Below are 25,840 nucleotides of genomic sequence, written 5' to 3' on the forward strand. Positions count from 1 at the left end.
CTGTGTGTGTCTCTCGAGCCGGTGCATGCCGCACAGATTTTTAAAAAATGCACATGTACGCGCATATCTTCTGATATGCGCATAAACATTTTTTTGGGGGAAAAAAGGGGCAGGGCATGGGCATTCCTGGATTTTACTATTAAAACAGTGAGTAACTATTTACGCACAGAAGCCCACGTCATGGTCCCTATCCACTTCTGTTATGGATGGCATGTAACTAGTATAATAAAAAAAATGAGATTACTTAGTGAGGATTGAAGGGCTGTGGCTAAAAGTGAAAAAAAGGGAGGTAGGTTAATTAAGGGGATTAGGAAGTCCTAGCCTTTATCTGTGCAAACTGGGAATAGACTGGGGAAAATGGTAATTGCGTTAGTGTGTATATGTAATAAAATCCCCCCACTTATGCAGTAGAGCTGGCATTTGTGTGCACACGTGTGCGCCCATATAAAATTGTGTGTACATGTATGCGCACCCTGCTGATTTTATACCATTCGCAAATATGTTATCGAATGGCCGTGTCCATTTGCACGAGTCGGCATACATGCATACATATATGCCTGCGTGGATGTTTGAAAGTTACTGTAATATTTTTAGATTATTGCCCATCTTATATGCGGGTAAAAGTACCTGCATATATCAGTGATGCATGTACTTTTATTCATGTATCTTCAGAGGAAATCCCTGGGAAATAGAGACACGTACATAGTAGGGATGTGAATCGTTTTTTGACGATTTAAAATATCGTCCGATATATTTTAAATCGTCAAAAATCGTTAGGGCCACGATACAATACCAATTCCCCTGATTTATCGTCAAAAAATCGTAAATCGGGGGAAGGGGGAGGGCAGGAAAACCGGCACACTAAAACACCCTAAAACCCACCCCCGACCCTTTAAATTAAATCCCCCACCCTCTCGAACCCCCCCCCAAATGCCTTAAATTACCTGGGGGTCCAGCGGCAGTCCGGAACGGTCTCCTGCAATTGAATCGTGTTGTCTTCAGCCGGCGCCATTCTGCGCCGCCATTTTGCAAAATGGCGGCGCAGAATGGCGCCGGCTGAAGACAACACGATTCAATTGCAGGAGACCGTTCCGGACTGCCGCTGGACCCCCAGGTAATTTAAGGCATTTGGGGGGGGGGTTCGAGAGGGTGGGGGATTTAATTTAAAGGGTCGGGGGTGGGTTTTAGGGTGTTTTAGTGTGCCGGTTTTCCTGCCCTCCCCCTTCCCCCGATTTAGCTACGGACCGCCGCTGGACCCCCAGGTAATTTAAGGCATTTGGGGGGGGGGTTCGGGAGGGTGGGGGATTTCATTTAAAGGGTCGGGGGTGGGTTTTAGGGGGTTTTAGTGTGCCGGTTCACGATTTTAACGATTTTCACGATATTCTAAACACCCAAATGGCGACGATACGATTCCCTCCCCCTCCCAGCCGAAATCGATCGTTAAGACGATCGAGGACACGATTCACATCTCTAGTACATAGGTAGTTTTGAAGAATCAAGCTATTTGCGCAAGTTTGCCTTAAAGTACTTGTACATCAAGGAGGCACAAATTTGTGCAGGGATTTTACATGGGACAATAATCAAAGCAAAATTACTCACAAAGTTTTGCTTTGATTATGTCAGCAAACCCAATGGGTAAAAACTATCTCTGAACAGTTTGAGTATTTAATATTATTTAATACTAGCTGTACCCGGCCACACGTTGCTGTGGCTCAGTCTGGTTAAATGGAAAAGAAAGAAAAGAGAAAGCGCACGTTTGTAATATGTTTAATTTCACAATGCTTGTGGGTATACAATATTTTTTGTTGTTCCATTGTCTGTGCAGATATAGAGATTGTCTGGTTTGCCGACTCTAGCTTTGCTGGGAGTGGAGGTGGAGAGATGCCGATGTAAACTCTTCCCGTGGTGGCTGAGACCCTCAGGCGGCTTGACAGCACTGACTTCCCCCTCCCCCCCCCCACCCCCTGCAGTTGCGGGAAATTTACTTGACTTCTTCTTATCTGCAGGACACAGGGGGCGGTGGAGCAGGGCGAGCTGTTCTGTGTTCAGCTCTTTGCGCTTTGGCAGCTGCAGGCTGCAGCTGCTAGTAATCTCTTCACAGCCACTTTCTACTGCATTTGCTGTGCTCTGGCCGTCCCAACTCCCTCCCCCCCCTTCCCTGGCGGTGGATGGACTAGGTCGGCGACTCTTCTACCCTTTCCTCCTCCTGTGTGCAACTGTCCGGCAGTCCCTACTCCCTCCTCCCTTCCCCAGCGGTGGAGGAATGGGCTGAGCCATTTCTCAGAGCGGCGACTTGTCTGCCCTTTCCTCCTCCCTTCTGTGACACCCAGTATGTAGCGCAGAGCTCTATAGTCTGCACATGCGGCGTAGAGCTGCTCTCTACTGCGCATTTGTGGTCCGTCAGTCAGAGCCCATTTATATTGTAGATAGTGTGTGTTGCTTTTACGTCCAACAGATGGTGCTGTTTTTCAAAAAAAGCATGTTTTTACCTGTCACAGGTGTAACATCTATATAATATAGGTATATAGAAACACTCGTGTATTCGAATGCAACTTTGTGTCAAAATTTCAAAGCAATCGGTGAAGAACTTTCGGAGATTTAAGATTTTGAACAAACGAACATTTACATTTTTATTTATATAGATTGATTAATTAATATTAATCAGTGGCAGCTACTTTATCATTCACTACCTGAAACTCATTGCCTGTAGATTATGTATTCTTAAGCCCCAGAGCAGGAAATACAATGTGAGTTACTTATTATTAAGAAATTGTACCTGGGGTTTTGTCAGTTTTATTGGTTCCTAGAATTTGTTTAGATGTGGAGGGACTCTGGATGGTCTTAGATTCTGTAAGAGCAGAAACAAACATATATATTAACATAGTAGATATCAACAAATAAGGACCACTTAGTCCACCCAATATGTCCAGGTGAGCCTGCCTACCTACCTAGCTCTAGCTAAGGATATCTTCCAATGGTCAGCTCTTCCACTCTGACCATCTGTGGCACCAGTGGTGGAGTATTGATAATTTTGGGTCACACAAAACACACTCATACCATACACTCCCCTCATCCATTATTCTCATGCCACCCCCCCCCCCCATACCTCATGTTCTCATGCCACACTCCCATCTTCCATGCCCAGTGCTTTCTCCTCACACTCCCTCCCCCTCCCATCCAGTGCTCTCACCCCATACATTTCCCCCTTGCTCAGTGCTCTCACCCTTTGCTTCCCCTTGCCCAGTGCTCTTTCCTTTCCTATGCTGTGTTCTCTCCTCTGCTCCATATTTTCATCTCCTCTCAAAGTACTCTCACTTTTCCCACTCCATGCTTTCACCCTTCCCCCCACAATGCTCTCCTTCCACTCTGTGCTTTCATCCCCCTTTCCCCCTTTGTCCACCCCCTCCAAGAGTTCCAACACAGTTCTCTACCCATTCTCCCCGTGTTCTTACCTGCTGAAGATCTATGCCAGGAGTGGGAGGAAGTTCTACCAAGCAGGAGGCTACTTGCCCTGAAGCTGATCGCTTCGTATAAGCAGAATGAGCCAATCGGCCTCGGGAGGCAGGGCCACAGTAGCAGCTCGGCATGCCTTCCTCTCTGCTTCCCATCCCTGGGCCCAGAGAAAACAAGAGAGGAGAGGGCAGAGGAGGTAGCCTGATGGCATTTTTCTTCCTCTTATCTCCTGCTGGGGGTGCATATGGCTGGGCCCCCCTTTCACTGCATAGCCCAGGAGAAGTTCCCCCTGCTCTGTCCTCTCCAGTAACTCCGCCCCTGTAAAGTACCTAGCTCCTATTTATTTTAGCCCCTAGCTGATAATTTTGCCAAGTCAATCTGCTTCCCATGCTAGGAAATTTGTCTCTCAGAAACAATCAGGAGGATTGTTTCTGAGAATGTACAAAAGCCCTGCCACTGCTACATGTTGATCGACCTTGCCTCTTCTTAGGAGCTTGATGCAGGAGAGGAGATTCTGGATAGAAGAACATTCAAGTTTTCATACCTAATCATACATTTAGGCTTCTTGTTTCTTCTATCTGTGACAAGGCTATGCCAGTCATTTGAATATAAGAACATAAGAAATTTCCATGCTGGGACAGACCAAGGATCCATCAAGCCCAGCATCCTGTTTCTAACAGTGGCCAATCCAGGCTACAAGTACCTGGTAGAGATGTGAATCGTGTGATCGATCGTCTTAACGATCGATTTCGGCTGGGAGGGGGAGGGAATCGGATCGTCGCCGTTTGGGTTTTTTAAATATCGTGAAAATCGTGTAAATCGAAAACCGGCACACTAAAACATCCCTAAAACCCACCCCGACCCTTTAAAATAAATCCCCCACCCTCCTGAACCCCCCCCCCCAATGCCTTAAATTACCTGGGGTCCAGTGGGGGGGAGGGCGGGAAAACCGGCACACTAAAACAACCCTAAAACCCACTCCGACCCTTTAAAATAAATCCCCACCCTCCCGAACCCCCCCAAAATGCCTTAAATTACCTGGGGTCCAGAGGAAGGGTCCCGGTGTGATCTTTTACTCTCGGACCTCTGGTGCTTGTAGAAATGGCGCCGGCGCTACCTTTGCCTTGTCATATGACAGGTCAAAGGGAGCGCCGGCGCCATTTTGTTTTTTGTCCCCCGAGGTCAGGAGCGTAGGAGATCGCTCCCGGACCCCCGCTGGACCCCCGGGAACTTTTGGCCAGCTTGGGGGGGCCTCCTGACCCCCACAAGACTTGTCAAAAGTCCAGCGGGGGTCCGGAACGACCTCCTGCAGTCGAATCGTGTTGTCTACGGCCGGCGCCATTTTGCGCCGCCATTTTGCGCAAAATGGCGCCGGCCGTAGACCCCCGCTGGACCCCCGCTGGACTTTTGGCAAGTCTTGTGGGGGTCAGGAGGCCCCCCAAGCTGGCCAAAAGTCCCTGGGGGTCCAGGAGCGATCTCCTGCCGCGAATCGTTTTTCCATACGGAAAAACCAAAGGTAGCGCCGCGCCATTTCTACAAGCACTTCTTTGTGGATTCTTTGTGGCTTCTGCTGCTGCCTAATCGACCGCATGGGTTCGGCGGACTGGCTCCTTCCCCTCAGCCCTCCATGCGCGCGGCTGAAAAGAGAATTTAAAGGAGCCATGACAGGAAATTGTCATGGCTCCCCCGGGGACTCCTTCTTCCAGTTCCGGTATATAAGGCAAGATCTGATACTCAGACCTTGCCTTGGTATTGAGGCTCTGTGCTTGGTTCCTGTGTCAGTGTTCCGGATCCGCTCTTTGCCCCGCTTATGCTCTTCTCCTCATTGGACTGATTCTTTGGCTGTCTCTGGACCCTTCTTCTTTTCTCCTGGATTGGCTTCGGACCATTCTCCCGTCTGCTCCTGGACCAGCTCTCGACCTCTCTCTGGACTTCGACCCTTGGACTGGATTGGGACTATCCTCCAACGTGTACTCCCGGACTGATCACGACCTGCTGGAGGCGCCATCCGTCTGGAACCCACGACCTGCAGGAGGCGCCTGCATCCAGACCATCTTCATTCTTCAGGGAGTCTCCTAAGTCCCAACGGCCGTGTCCCTACGGGCTCTTCCTGGGGGGATCATGAGCTTCCAGGGTGAAGCCTTCATCTCAACATCTTCAACAGGCCTTGCCATCCAACGGTAGAGACCGACGAGAGTTAACTTCCTTCTTGGCAGTGCTGACTCAACCTCGGAACAGGGGTCCACTCTCCGATTCATAACTGAATACCAAGGCCATGGACCCGGCAGAGGCCTCAGCTCGCCAGGCCATTCCTGGATTAGCCCAGAAGGTCATGGAGCAGCAATGTATACTAGAATCCATGGCGGCTTCCTTGGAATAACTTAACGCCCGTCTGGATTCTATAGCTGCAACTCAGGCCATCCCGCCAACACTTCTATTACTCTGCACCCTCGGTGGTGCAGAGTAATACCCGGTCAGTGATTCCATTACTGACTCCTCCACGCTACGCCGGAGACCCTCGCTTATGTCAAGGATTTCTCGACCAGTGCAGCATGCACTTTCATCTTCAAGCCTCCCTCTTTCCAGATGATCTTACCAAAACAACATATATCCTGTCGTTGTTGGAGGGTAAGTCCCTGGCCTGGGCTTCCCCTTTCTGGCAACGGTCAGATCCAGTCCTACAAAATCTGCCTAAATTCTTGGAATTGTTTCAAGCGGTATTTGACGATCCCGGGAAACAAGTGGTTGCTGGTTCCAAGCTTTTACAACTCCGGCAAGGAGGCCAATCGCTGGCGGATTATACCATTGAATTCAGGACTCTGGCATCCAAACTCCATTGGGAGGAGAACTGTCTCTGGTCCATATTCTTAGAGGGTCTGTCACCCAGAATAAAAGATGAAATGGCAGCCCGAGAGTTACCTCAATCCTTGGATTTCATCGTGGATTTGGTAACCCGAATCGATCCACGACTACAGGAAAGAGCGCGGGAGGGATCAAGCACGAGAAGGCACATAGTGGGTGCCATTTCTTCTCTTTCGGTTCCCACCTCCCAAACGGCACCTAAATCCGAAGGAACTATGGAGGAACCTATGCAATTGGGACGGGGCCCCCTTTCTCCAGAAGAACGGCAAAGATGCCGCAAGGCAGGCCTCTGTCTCTATTGTGGAGGAGTGGGTCATCTCATTGCCCGTTGTCCTACTCATCTGGGAAACTCCAAAGCCTAGGCTCCATTGGGGGAGTAACCCTAGGCATCACCTCTCCGGCTCCCCCACTGACTCTGTATGTCACCCTAGATTTCAAAGATCATCGGTTCTCCACCCTGGCTTTAGTAGATTCTGGAGCTGGTGGAAATTTTATTCTACAAGATGTGGTAGAGCAACTACACATCCCCACTTGCTTGTGTCCAAAGCCGTTAATTATATCCTCCATTCATGGAGATCCCCTGCCGGGGAGGATAACTCATCATACAGTTCTGATGGAATGTCACATTTCACCGAACCACACTGAAAGCATCTCCTTCTATACCATCCAAAGAGCAATCCATCCTATAGTTCTTGGCATTCCATGGTTACAGCAACACAACCCACAGTTCGACTGGACATTTTTAAAACTAATCCACTGGGGATCAAAATGCCAGGAGACCTGCATTCACGGATCAAGTTCCTCTGTAGCTTCATCTGTACTTCTCGGCTTGAGGGTCTGCCATCACAGTACAAGCAGTTTTCGGATGTTTTTTCCAAAAAGGCTGCAGACATTTTGCCTCCACATTGAGAATTCGATTGTAGCATCAATTTGATTCCTGGTGCCACCCCGCCACGGGGTAGGGTCTATCCGTTGTCTGCCTTGGAGACCCGTGCTATGTCAGAATATATTCAAGACAACTTACAGAAAGGATTCATCAGGCGCTCTAAATCTCCAGCTGGGGCCGGCTTTTTCTTTGTTGGAAAAAAAAGATGGGACCTTGCGTCCATGTATAGACTACCGTGGGCTAAATGCCATTGCCATCAAGGACTGGTACCCATTGCTGCTTATAGCTGAACTCTTCGAACGTCTACAGGGGGCCAAGGTATTTTCGAAGTTAGACCTCAGAGGAGCATATAATCTAGTCAGGATTTGTGAGGGGGATGAATGGAAGATGGCTTTTAACACCAGAGATGGACATTATGAATATCTTGTTATGCCTTTTGGATTGACCAATGCTCCTGCCGTCTTCCAGCACTTTGTTAATGAAATATTTAGAGACCTGCTCTATGTCTGCGTGGTAGTCTACCTAGACGATATTTTGATTTTTTCCAGCGATTTACAGACGCATCGTCAACATGTTGTTCAAGTGCTAGAATGTCTGAGAGAAAATCAACTCTATGCTAAACTGGAAAAATGTATCTTTGAAAGAGAAGCTTTATCTTTTTTGGGGTATATCATTTCTAAGCAAGGATTTTAAATGGACCCCGCTAAATTAAAATGCATCCAAAAATGGCCTCAGCCTAGCGGTCTACTGGCACTCCAGCGATTCCTTGGATTTGCAAACTACTATCGTAATTTTATACAGAACTTTTCCAAGCTGGCTGCGCCTCTTATGGCACTCACTCGTAAGGGGGCAAACATCAAGGCCTGGCCCATAGAGGCTGTAGAAGCCTTTCAGACTCTCAAAGAATCCTTTCTTCAACAACCTTGCCTTAGACATCCGGATCCCAGACATCCGTTTACAGTGGAGGTCGATGCCTCCACTGAAGGAGTAGGAGCTGTCCTGAGCCAAAACAATGCATCAGGAAAATTTCATCCGTGCTCCTATTTCTCTAGAAAATTTTCTCCAGCAGAATGCAATTATTCTATTGGCAACAAAGAACTTCTTGCTATCAAGCTCGCACTCGGAGTGGCGACAGTGGTTGGAGGGGGCACAACACCATATCACGGCTTCACAGACTACAAAAACTTGGTGTATCTCCAACAAGCTCAATGCCTGAACCCTCGTCAAGCTCGCTGGGTGCTTTTCTTCTCATGTTTCGATTTCGAGCTTCGATATCGACCAGCTACAGAGAACATCAAGGCTGATGCACTCTCTCTCGATCTTTCTCCGATGTGGACATTGAGGAGCCAATTCAAAATATTATTGACCCTGCTTTCATTATCCTCTCCGCTACTTTCACACTCCCACTGGGCAAGACTATGGTACCTAAGAGACTTCGTACTAAAGTATTACAATGGGGACACGATTCTCAGTTAGCCGGACATTGGGCAGAGCTCGGACTCAAATGCTCTTGCAACAATATTATTGGTGGCCCGACATGCACAAGGATATTCGTAAATATGTGGATTCTTGCCCAACTTGTGCACAACACAAGAGTCCTACCGGAAAGAATTGGGGACTTTTACAGCCGCTACCTATTCCCCAGAAACCCTGGACACATATTTCTACGGATTTTATTGTGGATCTTCCGCCATCTGAGGGCAATACAGTAATTTGGGTGGTTGTGGATCGATTCTCCAAAATGGCCCACTTTATCCCACTTCCCTCCCTCCCATCAGCTCCTCACCTGGCCCAACTGTTTATGCTTCATATTTTCTGTCTCCATGGCCTCTCACAGCATATCGTATCTGATCGTGGCCCTCAGTTCACGGCCCGTTACTGGCTCAATCTTTGCAAAAAATTTAACATTTCCCTGGATTATACCACTGCATTTCATCCGCAGGCTAACAGACAGGTGGAACGCACTAATCGTGCGTTAAAGCAATTTCTTCGGATGTACGTCAACTCCCGCCAGGACGATTGGGCAGCGCTTCTTTCATGGGCTGAGTTCTCTCATAACTCGCATGTCTGCTACGCAACAGGGATGTCTCCATTCTAGATTATATTTGGACGACTCCCCAGGCTGCCTCTACTGTTGCCATTAACGGTACCATCACCAGCAGCTCAGCTTACCGCAGTACAGTTATGGCGGCTCTAGATTCACACCCAGCACATGCTCCGGAAAGCTCTCCATTCTGCCAAGACATTCGCTGACAAGCATTGATGAACAGCTCCACGGTTCCATCCAGGAGAGAAAGTATGGCTTAGCACATGCCATATCCGGTTGCGAGTTCCTTCCATGTGGTTGACCCCACGTTATATTGGACCTTTTCCTGTACTATGTGAGCTTGGTCCTGTAACTTACCAACTCCGTTTACCGACCACCTTGAGGATTCATAACTCCTTCCATGTGTCCCTTCTGAAACCGTTGGTCCTCACTTGGCCTTCCCGGAAAACTCCCGAAGTACCACAGCATAGGGCTGAGGATGAGACCATATACTAGGTACATGAGGTTCTGGACATCCGGAAAAGAGGCAAAACATGGGAGTATCTTCTATCGTGGGAAGGATTCGGTACTGAGGAGAATTCTTGGGAGCCTGCTAGGAATATACTGGATAAGTCTCTCCTCACGAACTATCATATTGCACACCCTGGAAAACCCAAGCCTTCTCGGGGGAGGCCTAAAGGAGGGGGTACTGTTAGAAATGCTGGCCGCAGCAACCCACAGCCGGGTGTTATGGCCGCCAGCCATGGCAGGCCACGACCGGGATCGGGCCGGCAGCCACGGCAATAACCAACTCACCGGGAGCATCGGGGGCTCTTGCAGCGGCAGGCAGACCTCTGTCATTACTTCTTTGTGGCTTCTGCTGCTGCCTAATCGACCACATGGGTTCGGTGGTCTGGCTCCTCTCCCTCGGCCTCCTAGGAGCCACGCGTGCGGCTGAAGAGAGAATTTAAAGGAGCCATGACAGGAAATTGTCATGGCTCCCCCGGGGACTCCTTCTTCCAATTCCGGTATATAAGGCAAGGTCTGATACTCAGACCTTGCCTTGGTATTGAGGCTCTGTGCTTGGTTCCTGTGTCGGTGTTCGGATCCGCTCTTTGCCCCGCTTCTGCTCTTCTCCTCGTTGGACTGATTCTTTGGCTCCTGACCCTCGGACCGGTGGTGGTGATCTTCTGGTATTGACTTGGATTGGCTCTGGATCCTTCTCCTTCTTTTCTCCTGGATTGGCTTCGGACCATTCTCCCGTCTGCTCCTGGACCGGCTCTCGACCTCTCTCTGGACTTCGACCCTTGGACTGGATTGAGACTATCCTCCAACGGGTACTCCCGGACTTCTCACGACCTGCTGGAGGCACCAGCCGTCTGGAACCCACGACCTGCAGGAGAAGCCTGCATCCAGACCATCTTCATTCTTCAGGGAGTCTCCTAAGTCCCAGCAGCCGTGTCTCTATGGGCTCCTCCTGGGGGGATCACGAGCTTCCAGGGTGAAGCCTTCATCTCAACATCTTCAACAGGCCTTGCCATCCAACGGTAGAGAATGACGAGGGTTAACTTCCTTCTCGGCAGTACTGACTCTACCTCGGAACAGGGGTCCACTCTTCGATTCATAACAGGCAGTGAGAGGGAATTTTTGATATTCAGAATTCCTCCCTCTGCCATAACCCCACCTTTCTGGGGAGGAGGCTTTTGTGGGATATAAAAATCCCCATGAGCATGCTCAGTCTTCAGTGGGTTAGGAGTTAACAAGAAGGACAGAAGCTAGAGATCATCCCTGGGTCTCAAGAAACTGAGATTGGAGGAAGGAGTTTGGAGCTTAGCTGCAGAATTCGTTTTTACTTATCCCTAGAGGTTAGAATCTATGGGTGGGCCTTTGGGTTTTTTGGAAGTACATAGATTTTTGGATACAGACTGGTTCAGCCTGGATGGAAAGGCTTTCACTGGGATCCTGAAGGACTGAATTTAGAAAGATTGTTTTTGCCTGAGCAGAAGAAGAATCAAGAGTGAGAAGAAGTTTTTTTTGGTCTCTTGTACTAGAGACATCAAGAGACCTGTTGGAGATTTTTGTAGTTGGATTATGAATTTGTTCTAATAGTTTTGGGGGTATATGTTCCATCTTGACCAGCATATACTGGAGCTTCACTCATGTAGCCTCTTGCTGACCCTCTAAAAATGTTGATCATTTTTACGTTTTTGTTACGTTTTATGCATGTTTCTACTTGTTCCTTGCCTCTAATTTTGGAGGGAGCAGGTTACAAATGCATTGATATAAATAAATAGATCACCACAGAAAAGACCAAGGCGACACAAATTAATAACTAATCTTTACAATTCGCTTCTGAATCTGTTGTTTTTTTTAAAGTCATCATTTTCATCAGTTTTGTACCTGTATTTGTCATGTAGACATGGATCTTGTTCAATGCCCTGCATGAGAGTGGTTGCATAAATGTAATAAAATAAGAAAAGAACCTGTTCCTCCTATTTAAAGACCGGGGAAATCTGGGCAAACTAGGATCTATGAGGCCCATATCGGCTGATAACTGCTATCTAGGAGCTGAAACCAGAAACCTCAGACTGGTTTTTCTGGTTTTTACTCCCGTTCCCTCCCTCTCTCTTTCACCAAGTTCAGCAGACAAAGGGGGAGGCAGATTCCATCTATGGCAGTGCACGTCTTCTTAATCTGAATTCAGTACGAATTCTATTGGCTCCGGATTAAAATTGCATGATTCTCTTTATGTCAGGTCTAAAACAAAGACCTCCCTATTAAGAAACGTATTAAAATCAGGGGAATAAGTGTGATCTCATAGAATTACCGCACTGGTGCATGCTTGATGAATCTCCTTTTAGGTTCACGCAGCATTTATTCATTTTCTGAATATTGTTTCCCTATTTATTAAAAAAGAAACTTGGAGGGTTTTATAGTTAAAATAACTGCCTCCTCCCCTGCGAGTGGCCAGATGTGCTCTGGATAATGACCTGGGCTATGTATATGCTCTCACCACAGTGCTGCGGGCTCTGGTGAAGTCATTATCTGGTTTGTACATGCTTAAGGTGACCGACCAACCTATTTATTTTTCTGGGACAATCCTGAATATCAGAGGACTGTCTTGGAAAATTTGAGACTTCAGATGTGATGCCTTACTGTTTTGCTTTTCAGACATGTTCTGTGTGATGTAACGTTGCAACTGCATAGTTATTTTCCTTAATAAAAGAAATGATACCTGTCATTCCAGAGAGTTTGATGAGATTCTCCATCTGTTTTTTCAACTCTTTAACATCAGGGCTCTGATTAGGTTCTGAATGAGCAGAAAATGTGAGAGACGAAAAACGTTAGCAACATCTAAAATGGTTACTTTGAAATCATTTTCAAGAGATAAGGTTTGCATGAGCTCTGAACCAAGCCTAAATATTGAATAGATAGAAAACATTTTACCTTTCGTTTCTTCATCTGTGTAGATATCGACAAGGTTTTCAGTGGCGTCAGACATGGTTGGGGCTGAAGGATGTAGTTAGGTGCAGTAAGAACAAACACTGGGAAAGGCAATCAACCAAACAGGTTTAACTGCAGAGCTCTGTAATATATCCACCAAGCGATTTAACTTTGACTTTGCTGGCACTCTGCCTGAAGTTTATTGCTTGAGAGGGTTGGATTTTCTTCCTTTTATTGGTTTGGAAAAAAACAGTAATTTAAAGCAACACTGTCACTTGAAAAGCCAAAAGGAAAACGAAAGGGAATGTTTCTATAGGCTCACTTGCGTGCTTTGGGCATGGGTTAGTGTTTGGCTCATAGACCAGAGTATGACCAGTGAGACACATGGGACATGGCTAAGGCATTTTTAATTACTAGTCTGTTAGCCTGGAGCGCCTTGCCGGGACAACTCTGAAGTAGCTGATCACAAGAAGTTTAAATACCTTTGAACTGGCAGATTAATTGCTTCAATTCGGTCACCTCATGTAGCCTCTTGCTGACCCTCTAAAAATGTTTTTCATTTTTACGTTTTTGTTATGTTTTATGTATGTTTCTACTTGTTCCTTGCCTCTAACTTTGGAGGGAGCAGGTTACAAATTCATTGATATAAATAAATAGATCACCACAGAAATGACCAAGGCGACACCTCCATGGGGGAGCACTTTTCAGAACTAAACCATTGCATCAATGACATGATCAGGATAATTAATTAAAGGAAAATTGAAAACAATCCAAGAACATAAGACTTTTAAAGTTAAAATGATCAGACACTTTGGAATTAACAAAGACTCAACAAAGGCTTAGGTTTCTTATCTCATTATGAGACATAAAATTATACTGCCTGTCACCTTCTGATCACCCATCAAACCTCCTTCACTCCCCCTTCACACTATTATCAAAATGCCTTTTATGATTCACTAATATTTTCTGGTAAAATATCATCTTTTTCTCATTCTATTCTATTCTGAGGAAGAGAGTATTAGCTCTCAAAAGTTACTCAAGAAATATATTAGATTAATTAAATAAAAAGGTATTACCTTACATACTTTTTTTGTTAACCTTTATTTCCATGTAACTAATATAGAAATGTTCTGTCTTTTGTTAAAAGAGGTCAAAACCTGGCTTTTTATGAAGGCTTTTAATGATTCCCAATGAGACACTCATACACTACATCCTTTTACTTTTATGTCTTATTCTTTGCTTTTATAACGCCCTTAAGAACTATTTCTTTATTTCTTCATATTCATTTTACAAACTACTTGTTGCGCTTGGAGGTGGACTCTTGTCCTGGAGCAATGGAGAACGGCTTCCTGGTAGGGGCCAGGAAGCACCTGCCCCCAGGGGGCGGAGCACAGGAAGAGACAGAGGCTTGGATGAGCTTCACCACTCGAAGCCTGAGGTCCCCCCCCCCCCCGAGTGGAGCCCGTAGGGACCCGGGCTGCTTGGACTTAGGTGGGCCTCGCAGGGTCTCCCGGAGAGGTAGTAGAGAGGCGTGCCCACGATCAGCAAGGGAGTGCGGTCGGACTTCACGCTGTTGGCCTGGAAAAGCAAGGAAGGCCCAAACAGCGTAGGCGATGACAAGGCAAGGGACAGAGCCAGAATCAGAAGACATAGTCAATGGTAGCGAGGTTAGAATCCAAGGATCAATCAGAGGAGTAGTCAACAAGGCAGAGGTCAGGTTCCGGAGGCCAGACGAGGTCACAAGGCAGGCAGAAGTCAGGATGCAGGCAGCAGACAGGAAGGTCAAGGAACAGGCCGAGGTCAGTACCAGAGAGACAGTCCGAGGTACTACCTGGAAAGACGAACAGACAGATGCAGGAACAGGAGAACGCTGGATCAAGGCTGGAACAGTAGGATCCTGGAACAAGGCTGGAGCAAGACTGGAACAAGACTGGAACAAGACTGTGAACGTGGAGGCAACCTAGCACACAATACAATGCCAACCCGATTGCCAAGGCAAGGATGTGCAGGCAGGGACATCCTTATATTGTTCCATCAATCAGGGCGCCCTGCGGAGCTAGGACCCACCCCATGCCCTACAAGAGGCCAGGTGGTCCGTGCGCATGTGTGTGTAGGGGCGTGGACAATGCCACTGGAGACTCTGTACTCCAGTGTGATGCCTGGTGCACAGTGGAAGGCTCGGCAACTGCCGCTGCGGGACACAGAGGCCTAGCGGAGCTCGCAGCTGCTGCTGGGGAGGCCGACCCGGGACATGGAGAGGAGTTAGTAAGGTTAGCAGGCCTGTGTGCAGGCTGGGCACAGACGGGGTGCACAACAGTTCCCCCCTTCTAGGCCTCCCTCTACGCGGCTGTGGCTTGTCTGGATGGGTTCTATAGAAGGCTTTAAGGAGTTCTTTGTCGAGAATATTGTGGGAGGGTTCCCATGAATTCTCCTTGGCCTCATAAGCCTCCCAGGCTAAGAGGTACTCCCATCTATCTCGACGCCGATGGACATCGAGGACCTCTCTTACCTGAAGAGTTGAGTCCGGTTCAGTGGAGATCCGTGGAGGAGAAGGATCTCTATGAGAGGGCCAGGAGAGGACCAAAGGCTTCAATAGTGAGACTTGAAATGTGTTATGGATGCCCATGGCACGTGGTACCTATAGCTGATATGACACTGCTCCCACTCTTTGAAGTACCGGAAACGGACTGATGTACTTAGGAGCCAGACAATGAAAGGGAAGTCTCAATCTTATGTGTCGGGTGCTTAGCCACACCTTCTCGCCAGGACGGAAGAGTGGAGTGGGACATCTGTGGGAATCAGAAGTATGCTTGGAGTGTTCAGCGGCCTGGGTAAGGTGTTCTTTGACTTCATTCTACACCTGGCGAATGGTGTGGGCCGTGAACTGTGCCGCTGGGGAAGGAACAGTCAGAGGAACTGGAAGTGGCAGCTGAGGTTATTGTCCGAATACACGGAGAACGGGATACATTGGTGGCAGCAGCAATGTGGGTATTATATGACAATTCAGCCCAGGGTAGCAATTCAGTTGTCCTGCTGGTCATTCATGTAGGAACGGAGGAATGTTTTCAAGGTCCGGTTAGTCCTTTAAGCTTGACCATTGGCCTGAGGATGATAGGCCGACATAAAATTCAAGGTAATATTACATTTCTTTCATAAGGAGCACCAGTATCTGGCAGCAAACTGTGGTCCTCGATCAGAGATTATTTCCTTTGGGAGTCCATGGAGATGGAAAATGTGTTTCAGGAACAACTTGGCTAGTTCTGGGGCTGATGGGAGGCCCGGCAAGGGAATAAAGTGACTCATTTTCGAAAAACGGTCAATGATGACCCAAATTACGGTATTGTTCTGGGACGGAGGCAGGTCTGTGATGAAGTACATTGAGATGCTGGACCATGGCTCGGTAGGTGCTGGAAGCGGCTGGAGTAGGCCCCAAGGCCGTCTGGTAGGCGGCTTCTGTTGGGCGCAGATGGGACAGGAGTCCACATAGTTACGAGAGTCTTGCACCATGGTGGGCCACCAGTAGTATCTCCGCAGCATCTCTAGGGTCCTGGTACGACCAGGGTGTCCTGCCAACTTGGAATCATGGGCCCATTTCAGAACTCGTTCATGTAATCTACGTGGAATGACGGTTTTCCCCCACTGGAACAGTAGTGGTCACGGCAAGGGATATGCAGGCACGATCTATGATGTGTCTGGGAACATCAGGAACATCCTCTGGTTCAAAGGATCTCAATAGTGTGTCAGCACAGAGGTTCTTGGGACCGGGGTGATAATGTAGGACAAAAATGAATCGTTCAAAGAAGAGCACCCATTGGGCTTGTCTAGGATGCAAGAGTTGAGCCTCTTTCAGGGGCTCAAGATGCTTATGGTCCGTGAAAATGGTAAATCTATGTCCAACCAGGGGCGCCAACTTGATGGCGAGAAGTTCTCGGTCACCCATGGTGTAGTGCTGCTCTGTGGAAGAGAACTTGTGGGAGTAAAATGAACAAGGTATTAATTTACCCTTTGGAGAAAACTGACTTAAGACGGCTCCTGCTCCAATTGCGGAGGCGTCGACTTCAATGACGAATGGACTTCTTGGGTCTGGATACTGAAGATAAAGGCCGGAACAGAAGGCTTCTTTTAATGTCTGAAAGGCGGCTTGTGCCTTGGGTGTCCACACACGAGTGTTAGCCCCTTTCTTTGTCATGGCAGTGAGCAGAGCAGCTAGGGTAGAATAATTGGCAATGAAGCTCCGGTAATAATTGGTGAAACCAAGGAAGCCAAGGAAATGTTGTAAGGCCCGTAGGCCTACTGGCTGGGGCCAATCTTGGCTTGGGACTTTCTCTGGATCCGTGGAGAAACCTATCGGATATGATGTACCCTAGGAAGGGTAAGTGATTTCGCTCGAAGAGGCATTTTTTAAACTTGGCATATAGATGATTTTCTCTTAGACATTGGAGGACAATCTGAACATGATCTCGATGGAATTTGAGATCCTTGGAAAAGATCAAGATGTCATCGAGATACATGACTACGAATGAGTACAAGAGGTCTCAGAGGATTTCATTCATAAGGTGTTGAAAGACCGCTGGGGCATTGCATAGCCCAAAGGGCATCACTGGATATTCATAGTGACCATCCCTCGTATTGAATGTGGTTTTCCAGTTATCTTCGAGTTGGATGCGTACCAGATTGTACGCACCCCTCAGATCCAACTTGGTGAAGATCCGTGCCCCTTGAAGGCATCAAACAGCTCACTGATAAGAGGCAGAGGGTAACGGTCTTTGCGGATTATGGCGTTGAGCCCTCTGTAATCAATACAAGGGCGTAGATTGCCGTCCTTCTTCTTAACGAAGAAGAAGCCCGCTCCAGCGGGAGAATCAGAGGGATGAATGAACCCTTTCTCTAGGTTCTCTTTGATATACTCAGACATGGCTAGGGTTTCTGTGTGAGACAATGGGTAAGTTCTGGCCCTGGGAGATGTCGTGCTCAGCAGAAGCTCTATGGAGCAATTGAATTTGTGTAACGGAGGCAAGACGTCTTCAAACTCAACATACTGAGTAGGCAAACCAGATAGAGTGAGGCCTGGTACGCAGTGGAAGGCCCGGTGACTGCTGCCACAGGACGCCGAGGCCTAGCGGAGCTCATAGCTGCTGCTGGGGAGGCTGACCTGGGATATGCAGAGGAGTTAGTAAGATGAGCAGGCCTGTGTGCAGGCCGGGTGCAGACGGGGCGCACCACACTACTGTGCTTCCTCACTTTTATGCTCTTAAAGATAATTTTATTGTATTTTATAATTATTGTATTATCTTAAGTAATGTTACTTTATTTTAACATTTGTTGTCTTTTAATATTTTATTTTATTTTGAATTAATGTGATTTAGTTAATTTAATGTAATTGTATTACTGTTGTAAACCATTGTGATGGGTACACCAAATGATAGTATATAAAATCAATCAATCAATCAATCAATAAATAAATAGTCTAAATGGTAAAAATACAAAACATAAAAATACAAAAATAGTTACTTACAAAGGGGATGATATGTTTTCTTGTGGAACTTCCCATAGGTTACAACCCATTTCTATAAAAGTTTGCTATGGAATTAAATGAGTTCCATTACAAACCTTCCCAAGAAACTGTAGTATTGGTGCTGGCCAGTAAGGCACTTTAGATTAAAGGAGTGATATGAGAAAAACAGATTACAAACTGTTGACAGTGGGCCAACGTTAAGGATTGGACAAAATTATGGCAAAAAATGTACAAGAGTCTGTAAGCCAGTTTTTAATTTCCTGTACCTGTATCTTCTGAGATAGAAATAACCCATACGTGATGGGGGTCTATGCTTCTCACTATTTCAGTATTCACCAGTTTTTCCTGCTATGGGCAGTGGGAGCGATGTTTGCATTTTTAGACCCTCCCCTTGCATTAACTCCACCTTTTTGTGGGAGGCTTGTGTGGGATACAAATATCCCCATGAGCATGTTCAGAGGCAGAGGGCAGGTGATACTGGAAGAGAGAAGGTGTGGAATTGGAGGAGATCCCTGGAGAAGAGAGAGAGAAATGGCAGTGGAATTTTGTGAATGTTCATAGCCTTACCCCTTGGGGTTTTGATCAGAAGAGAAGGAGTCTGTGTTAGACTGGAAGAAGATTTTTGGACTTTCAATTGACCAGTCTGGAAGATAGGGCTCCCCTTCCCATGTATCTGGAAAGGCTGAGTCGCTGATCTTTAAGCCCTGCTGCAATGCAAAAGCAAGGGCAAGGAGATTTGTAGAGATTGTGAAAATCATGGAGTCTATTTTTGGATTTTGGTACTTCCTATTTTTCTAGTTTATATGGAGCTGCCTAGTATCCTACTCTCCAATGGGAAGGGATCATTAAGCCTGGATGATAGTGCAACAGGGACACAGAAACCATATTCTGACTATTAAGCTTTTTATACAGTTTGATGTTTCCATACTGGTTGGAACTTTATTTTTTCTGCAAGTACATTTTTCCTTTGAACAGCAAAATGAATTCTGTCCTTTTATTTTTGTTTCTGGCACCTGAGTTTGATGTTATTTTTCAGTGGTTATTGCGGTTACCCCTGCATCTAAGTGGCACCCCAGAGTACAGAGGCTTGGAGCAGTGGAGTTTTCCTTAAATATGCCTAAGGCCCTGGAAGTTTATCTTCCCCTGGACAGATGAACCCTGGTAAATGTAGCTCCTCGGCTGCAGCTAATAACTCAAATAGAGTACCCACTATACATAGAAAAAGAAACTCTTTTAAAAGTAGTGTAATGCCTGCTTACCTCGTGGGGAATTCCTGGGTCTGGGTCCAACCTGGTGGGAGCCCCCTAGGGCAGACTCACGTTCTTGGTCCTCACGTTCTTGGTACCTGGTGCCTCCACCTGAGGAAGAAGGTGTTAGTGGGTGGGATTTCCCTCCCTTTCCCCAGGAAGACAAATGGGGCAGTGAACAAGGCTGGCAGTATGTACAAATATATACAGGTTTATTAGACTATGCAAGTATATACATTTCTACATGACTATATATATTGCTAATAGGATGTCAAATAGCACACTTATCTACTCGTGGTTAATAGTCTCAGGCCACACAACTATATGCATTTCTACAAGACAGTAAGATAGTAAGAACATTTAGGGGTAGATTTTAAAAGGTGCACGCGGGTGTACATGTGCGCTCACTACCTGGCACACACACATGTACACCCGATTTTACAACATGTGCGCAGGCGCGCACATGTTGTAAAATTGGGGGTCGGCGCACGCAAGGGGGTGCACAATTGTGCACCCCCTTGCGTGGTTCAGTTGTCTGAGAACTGGGTACCCAAGGATCTGACTCCCCAGGGTGAGAATAAATATTTCTTACAAATCCCTCTCTCATTCAGAATTCTCCAATGTAGAACTTTTCCAGTCATAGTTCTGTAATTTAGGAGTTTGCTAACCTTGGATTTAAAGAGATATTTCATTGCAAATTACCAACAGTAGTCCAGGGGGCTGTGATATGCAAATTCCTTACCTCAGTCTCTGACTCATCTATTCAATGGTCATTTAAGCACCTTCATAGTAAGGGGTTTGGCAACCCTTTCAATCTCATTCTGGGTTTCCTGAGCTGGCTGCTCATTTTACATAGCTGCATTCTCCTCTTTTTTTTCTCTGCTGCAGTTCACCTAACTGGCAGCTTGCTCCCCACTCTCTCTCCTTTGGGAGCGGGGGTTTCAGTAGTGTAAGACTTTTGCGCAGGCTTTAAAACTCAATGGGCCTGATTTTAATAAGCATTTACATGCTTAAAATTGGGTTTTATATATGTAAATTCACTTTAACTCTGTAAGTGGGCTTTTGAAAATTATGAATTTCCATAGGATTTACCTCTATAAGTGCACTTTATGCAGGTAAATGGATTTTGAAAATTGCTACACTAGTATGTTAAATCTACATGTGCAAATCCTTTTAAAAATGACACCCTTTTTGAACAAATTTTTGTTTGAACCATTTTTTCATTTCCTAAGGATTCAGGAGGTTAAAAACCATAGAAAAAAAGATATTATTTCAAAATTGTGCATTTTTATTGTAACTTTATTTTTATTAGTTTTTCGAAAAATAAAATATTTAGTTACATACAGGCCATAAAATATAGGGATCTAGACTAGTGGTTCTCAATCTATTCCTCAGGCCATACCCAGTCAATCTGGTTTTCAGAATATCTGCAATGAGATAGATTTGGAAATATTGGAGATTGTGTATGCAAATGTATCTAATGAATATTCATTGTGCATATCTTGAAAACCAGACTGGCTGACTGTGTTCTGTGGACTGGGCTGAGAACCACTGTCCTAGATAATACAGCTTAATATGCATAGTAAGAGCCTTTTCTGCACGCTAAAAATAATGTGCTGTGCAGCAAGTCCTTAGGGGCGGATTTTAAAAGGGTTATGCGTGTAAATGCTCAGGATTTACGCACGTAACCGCTCTTGCGCGCACCAAGCCTATTTTGCATAGGCCCGGTGACACGCACAAAGCCCCGGAAAGCGCGTATGTCCCGGGGCTTTGTGAAAGGGGTGATCCGGGGCCAGTCTGGTGATCCGGGACCGAGCCTCCGGCGCGCGCAAGTTACGCCTGCCAGAGGCAGGTATAAATTGCAAAATAAAGGTAGGGGGGATTTAGGTAGGGCTGGGGGGCGGGTTAGATAGGGGAAGTGAGGGGAAGGTGGGGGGCGGGCCGAAGGAAAGTTCCCTCCGATTTTGGAGGGGCCTCGGAGGGAACGGGGAAAGCCATCGGGGCTCCCCTAGAGCTGAGTGCGCGCAAGGTGCACTAGTGCGCACCCCCTTGCGTGCGCCAACCGCAGATTTTATAACATGCGCGCGGTTCTGCGCGCATGTTATAAAATCGGGCGTACAAGTTTACGGTATATAGCTTGATATGTTGACCTCCATTTGCTATTTCCCTTGGGTCCAATCAAGTCAAAAAGTTAACATCTGCCTCAGACTAGATGTGAAATTTTTAGTGGGCCTTGTGCCATGAAATTCTCCCTGTGCTAACCAGACTGAAGTGAAAGGGTTGGTTAGCAGAGAGAATTTATTGTTGTGATTCCAGCTGCTGCGCAGCCTCCTCTCCACTAGAGGACCCCAGTGAGCTTGGCTCCAAACTACCAGCATGTTCTTTGTCCTTCGTCTGTACCTGCTGTACTACTTCCACTCCACCAGGGGTTCACCATAAGCACACCCTTCAGGCTGACTCATCCCTTCTCTCTGCCTTGCACCACACCCACACTGCAGCCCTATTTAGTTCTGTCTCTCCCATGCCTCCTTGCTTTGTCATCAAGTCCTTAGCTCCCTTCTTTAGCCACTATTGCTTTATGGCCTTCTAAGTCCTTTCCTTGTATATTTACATGGCCTCTGGGCCTTCTGACTCTAGTTTTCTTGAGCCTTGCTCTTTGGCCCTGGGCCTTCTGTTTCCTGGCTCTCCTTCCTGTCCTGTGGCCATCCAGCCTTCTGTTCCAAGCCTTGCTTTGTAGCCTGTGGGCCTTCTGACCCTTTCCTGCCTTGTGGCCTACTTTAGGCCTCTCTGTTCCCTGACTTTGCCTTGCCTGAGGCTCCCTTAGCATCTTCCTGTTTCTAGGACCTGCCTGATTTGCCCCTCAGGGCTTTGTCTCTGTTGCCTTCGGGCATTCTATGTTCCATGTTCTGTGTAGTCCTTGTCCTGGTTTGTCCTATCTTGTTGTAGCCTGTCTGGTCCAGTCCAAATTCCAGTGTTCCAGTTCCTTGCTTACCAGCATTTAGCTCCAGTGTTCCAGTTTCATGCTTACCTGCATCCAGCTCCTTGCTTACCTGCATCCAGCTCCTCGCTAAATTTATTCTGTTCCTGCGTTCCAGTTCCACGCTTACCTGCATCCAGCTCCACACTTATCTCACAGCTCCACACTGGAACCACAGAAACCACTCTGTTTCTATGGTTCCAGTTCCACCCTTACTAGTACTGAGTTCCAGCCCAGCCTGCACCTTGTTCCAGTGCTCCAACCTCACCGGACCATCTACACTCCATTATAGTCCTACGCCATTCCAGGAGGTGGTGTCTACAACACCCCCTCTCCAGCTCCCCTTCATTCACAACATTTATTCCATCCAAGCCAATCCTCCACTCCTCCCCCCCCCCGAGAGTAATAACTTCCTCCTCCATGGCACCGTCTCCTGCAGGACAATTATGTAGCCAATTACCCCCTCTACCCCATCAGTAATGACAGTGCCCTCTGGGCATACACACTTGATAAGTAGTGAAATGGTGCTTGGCAGCATTATTCAGAGTTCAATGGCCGTGCCAGCAGGAAGATTCTGCAGTTCATTCTGCTGGTGAATAAAATGGGCAACCTCTGGAATAGTAAGTGCCCAGAGAGTACTGTCAATACTACTGGGAGAGGAGGAGATAGAGCTGAGGGTATCCCAGGGAGGGATTGTCATTGCTGCCTACAGGGAAGGGGCGGGATATTGGGAGTTGGCTGCCCCAGAGGGAACCACATCATTGCTACCAGTGGTTAATAGAAACAACGATGTCCTGAAGGTGGCTATCACTGCTTTATGTGGGGGTGGGGAGGGATGAAATTGGGAGGGGGTACTCAGGAGGGGCTGTTTTGCTGCCAGGTGGGATCAGGGTGCCTCAAAGGGGATTATTTTATTGTTACTGGAAGGTGAGATACCATGAAGTGCTGGGGGATCAGGAAGGGGTGCCCTGGAGAGGACAACATCATTACTAATAGTGGGGGAGAGAAAGTGGACTGCCCTGGAGGAAGCTGTTATTGCTGCTGAGAAGGGAGGGATTTTTATTAAATTTATTTATTCATTTATGTATTCGCTTACTTATTTACTAAGGTGGGTATTGGGAGAGGATGCCCCATAGGCGGCAATCATTTCTGTTGGAAGGGGGAGTGGAAATTGGGAAGAGGGTGATTCCAAGAGGGCTGTTATTAGTGCAGGAGAGAGATAGAGAGTGGCATGCCCCAGAGGGGATTGTTTGATGTCTTGGTATGGGGTGCAGCATATTCTTTATGGGGAATTTGAGAGGTGGAAACCCCCCCTGCTAACCAGCGCTTTCACGTTTGGCCTAATAGCACAGGGGATTTCACTACAGCTAGTGAAGTCATTAAACTTTTCCATGTTCACATTACCTTAGTATCAAGGTCACGCTTTTGAGGGAAAGTTTTAATGACTCTTACTAAAATGTATTGCAGAGCACATTAAGTCCCATTTCAACATGCATATAAAAATGTTACGCTACAACATATGGTACAAAACATGATAAATTCCAACAAAAATCAGAAACGAAAAAATTAAAAAATGCATTATTTATGAAAGAAAAAAAATATAACATGAAATAAAGGGCAATATATCTACTGAACTTCACATCCACTGATGAGAATGAATAAATTATTACTTTATACCCTCTACTTTTTGCAGATTTTTACCCAACTTTTGCTAGATGACAGCGATGCAGCAGGATAGAATTTCAGCATGTTTGGTAGCCGTTTGAATCATGGGATAAAATATGTTCCATAGAGGAATGAGGGGTAGAGGGAGCAGGAAGGGAGGGGGAGAATGCAATCTGGGTGGGAGGAGGGGATTTAAGGTTTATGTTTGATGCACATCTACATTGCATATTTAGACTCTCATACTCTATAGGAGACAAAACATCTTTATAATAAAAGAAACATTTGTTAGCATTGGAAAAGCTAGATAAATTAGCTTTTGGAAACTCAAACAGAAAGCCATTTTTCATATCTCTGTTCAAGTATATTAAAAATTTGTCCCCAAAGTCTCCATTTAAATTCTGGCCAGAAATTAGCATGTGATTTCTCATGCTTGCTGAATGCTTTGGATGAATTTCTCTGCAGTCCTTGGATGATGATGCAGTGGCTGGATGGTTGAAGAATCCACAGTGAATTCCTAGTTTTTCATATGGAACAGGCATTCACTAACTCATGGAAAATGTTATGAACACTTCACCAAAATGAGATTAAAATTCCTTATCTAGTCTGGATCTCAGTTTGCCTAATACTAATAGAATGCAAGCAACTATACTAGCACAGTTCAGCCAACTGGAAATAAATAAATAAATACAACTGAAAGTTATCTAAAATTATCTTACTTGTCCTTTCTTCAAAACAAAACACTATGACCTAGATTTATCAAAATGCTATAATAAAGTGGAAATAGCACCCGTGATAAAAAAAACAGGGGCATGGTTGGCTAAGGTCCCTGCTCTCACATCAGTAATTTCCACAATACATTTATTGCATGCTTAATCTATTGCAGGTACATTACCAACCAACATATGAGAGAGAGAGAGAGAGAGTGATTTCGCAGCGGCCTCGGAGGGAACAGGCAGCGTGCACCGGGCTCAGCGCGTGCAGGTTGCACAAATGTGCACCCCCTTGCGCGCGCTGACCCCGGATTTTATAAGATACGCGCGGCTACGCGCGTATCTTATATAAAATCCAGCATACTTTTGTTTGCGCCTGGTGCACGAACAAAAGTACGCGCGCGCGTAAATTTATAAAGTCTACCCCACAGTGAACTTAATATCAGGTAATGGACTTCTCCTCCAAGAACTTATCCAATCCTTTTTTAAACACAGCTATACTAACTGCACTAACCACATCCTCTGGCAACAAATTCCAGAGTTTGATTGTGCATTGAGTAAAAAAGAACTTTCTCCGATTAGTTTTAAATGTGCCCCATGCTAACTTCATGGAGTGCCCCCTAGTCTTTCTACTATCCGAAAGAGTAACCGATTCACATCTACCCGTTCTAGACCTCTCATGATTTTAAACATCTCTATCATATCCACCCTCAGTCGTCTCTTCTCCAAGCTGAAAAGTCCTAACCTCTTTAGTCTTTCCTCTCAGGGGAGTTGTTCCATTCCCCTTATCATTTTGGTAGCCCTTCTCTGTTCCTTCTCCATCACAATTATATCTTTTTTGAGATGCGGCGACCAGAATTGTACACAGTATTCAAGGTGTGGTCTCACCATGGAGCGATACAGAGGCATTATGACATTTTCCATTTTATTCACCATTCCCTTTCTAATAATTCCCAACATTCTGTTTGCTTTTTTGACTGCCGCAGCACACTGAACCGACAATTTCAATGAGTTATCCACTATGACACCTAGGTCTCTTTCTTGGGTTGTAGCAC

The 25,840-nt window shown here is 46.3% G+C and overlaps 1 protein-coding gene across 1 annotated transcript in view; it reads right to left on the reverse strand.

Moving 5' to 3' along the window:
* LOC115082693 (probable E3 ubiquitin-protein ligase RNF217) overlaps positions 1 to 12,809 on the reverse strand; it is a 36,505-nt gene extending 23,696 nt beyond the window's left edge. Inside the window, exons 1-3 of the mRNA XM_029586888.1 lie at positions 12,675 to 12,809; positions 12,463 to 12,537; positions 2,777 to 2,848 (exon numbers count right to left, since the gene is read on the reverse strand). Of these exons, the coding sequence (XP_029442748.1) occupies positions 2,777 to 2,848; positions 12,463 to 12,537; positions 12,675 to 12,729 (202 nt within the window). The 5' untranslated portion in view covers positions 12,730 to 12,809. The remainder of the gene's footprint in view (positions 1 to 2,776; positions 2,849 to 12,462; positions 12,538 to 12,674) is intronic.
* Positions 12,810 to 25,840: the final 13,031 nt, after the last annotated feature.

Source organism: Rhinatrema bivittatum, unplaced genomic scaffold (genome assembly GCF_901001135.1).
Source record: "Rhinatrema bivittatum unplaced genomic scaffold, aRhiBiv1.1, whole genome shotgun sequence".
In the NCBI taxonomy this organism is placed as follows: Eukaryota; Metazoa; Chordata; class Amphibia; order Gymnophiona; family Rhinatrematidae; genus Rhinatrema; species Rhinatrema bivittatum.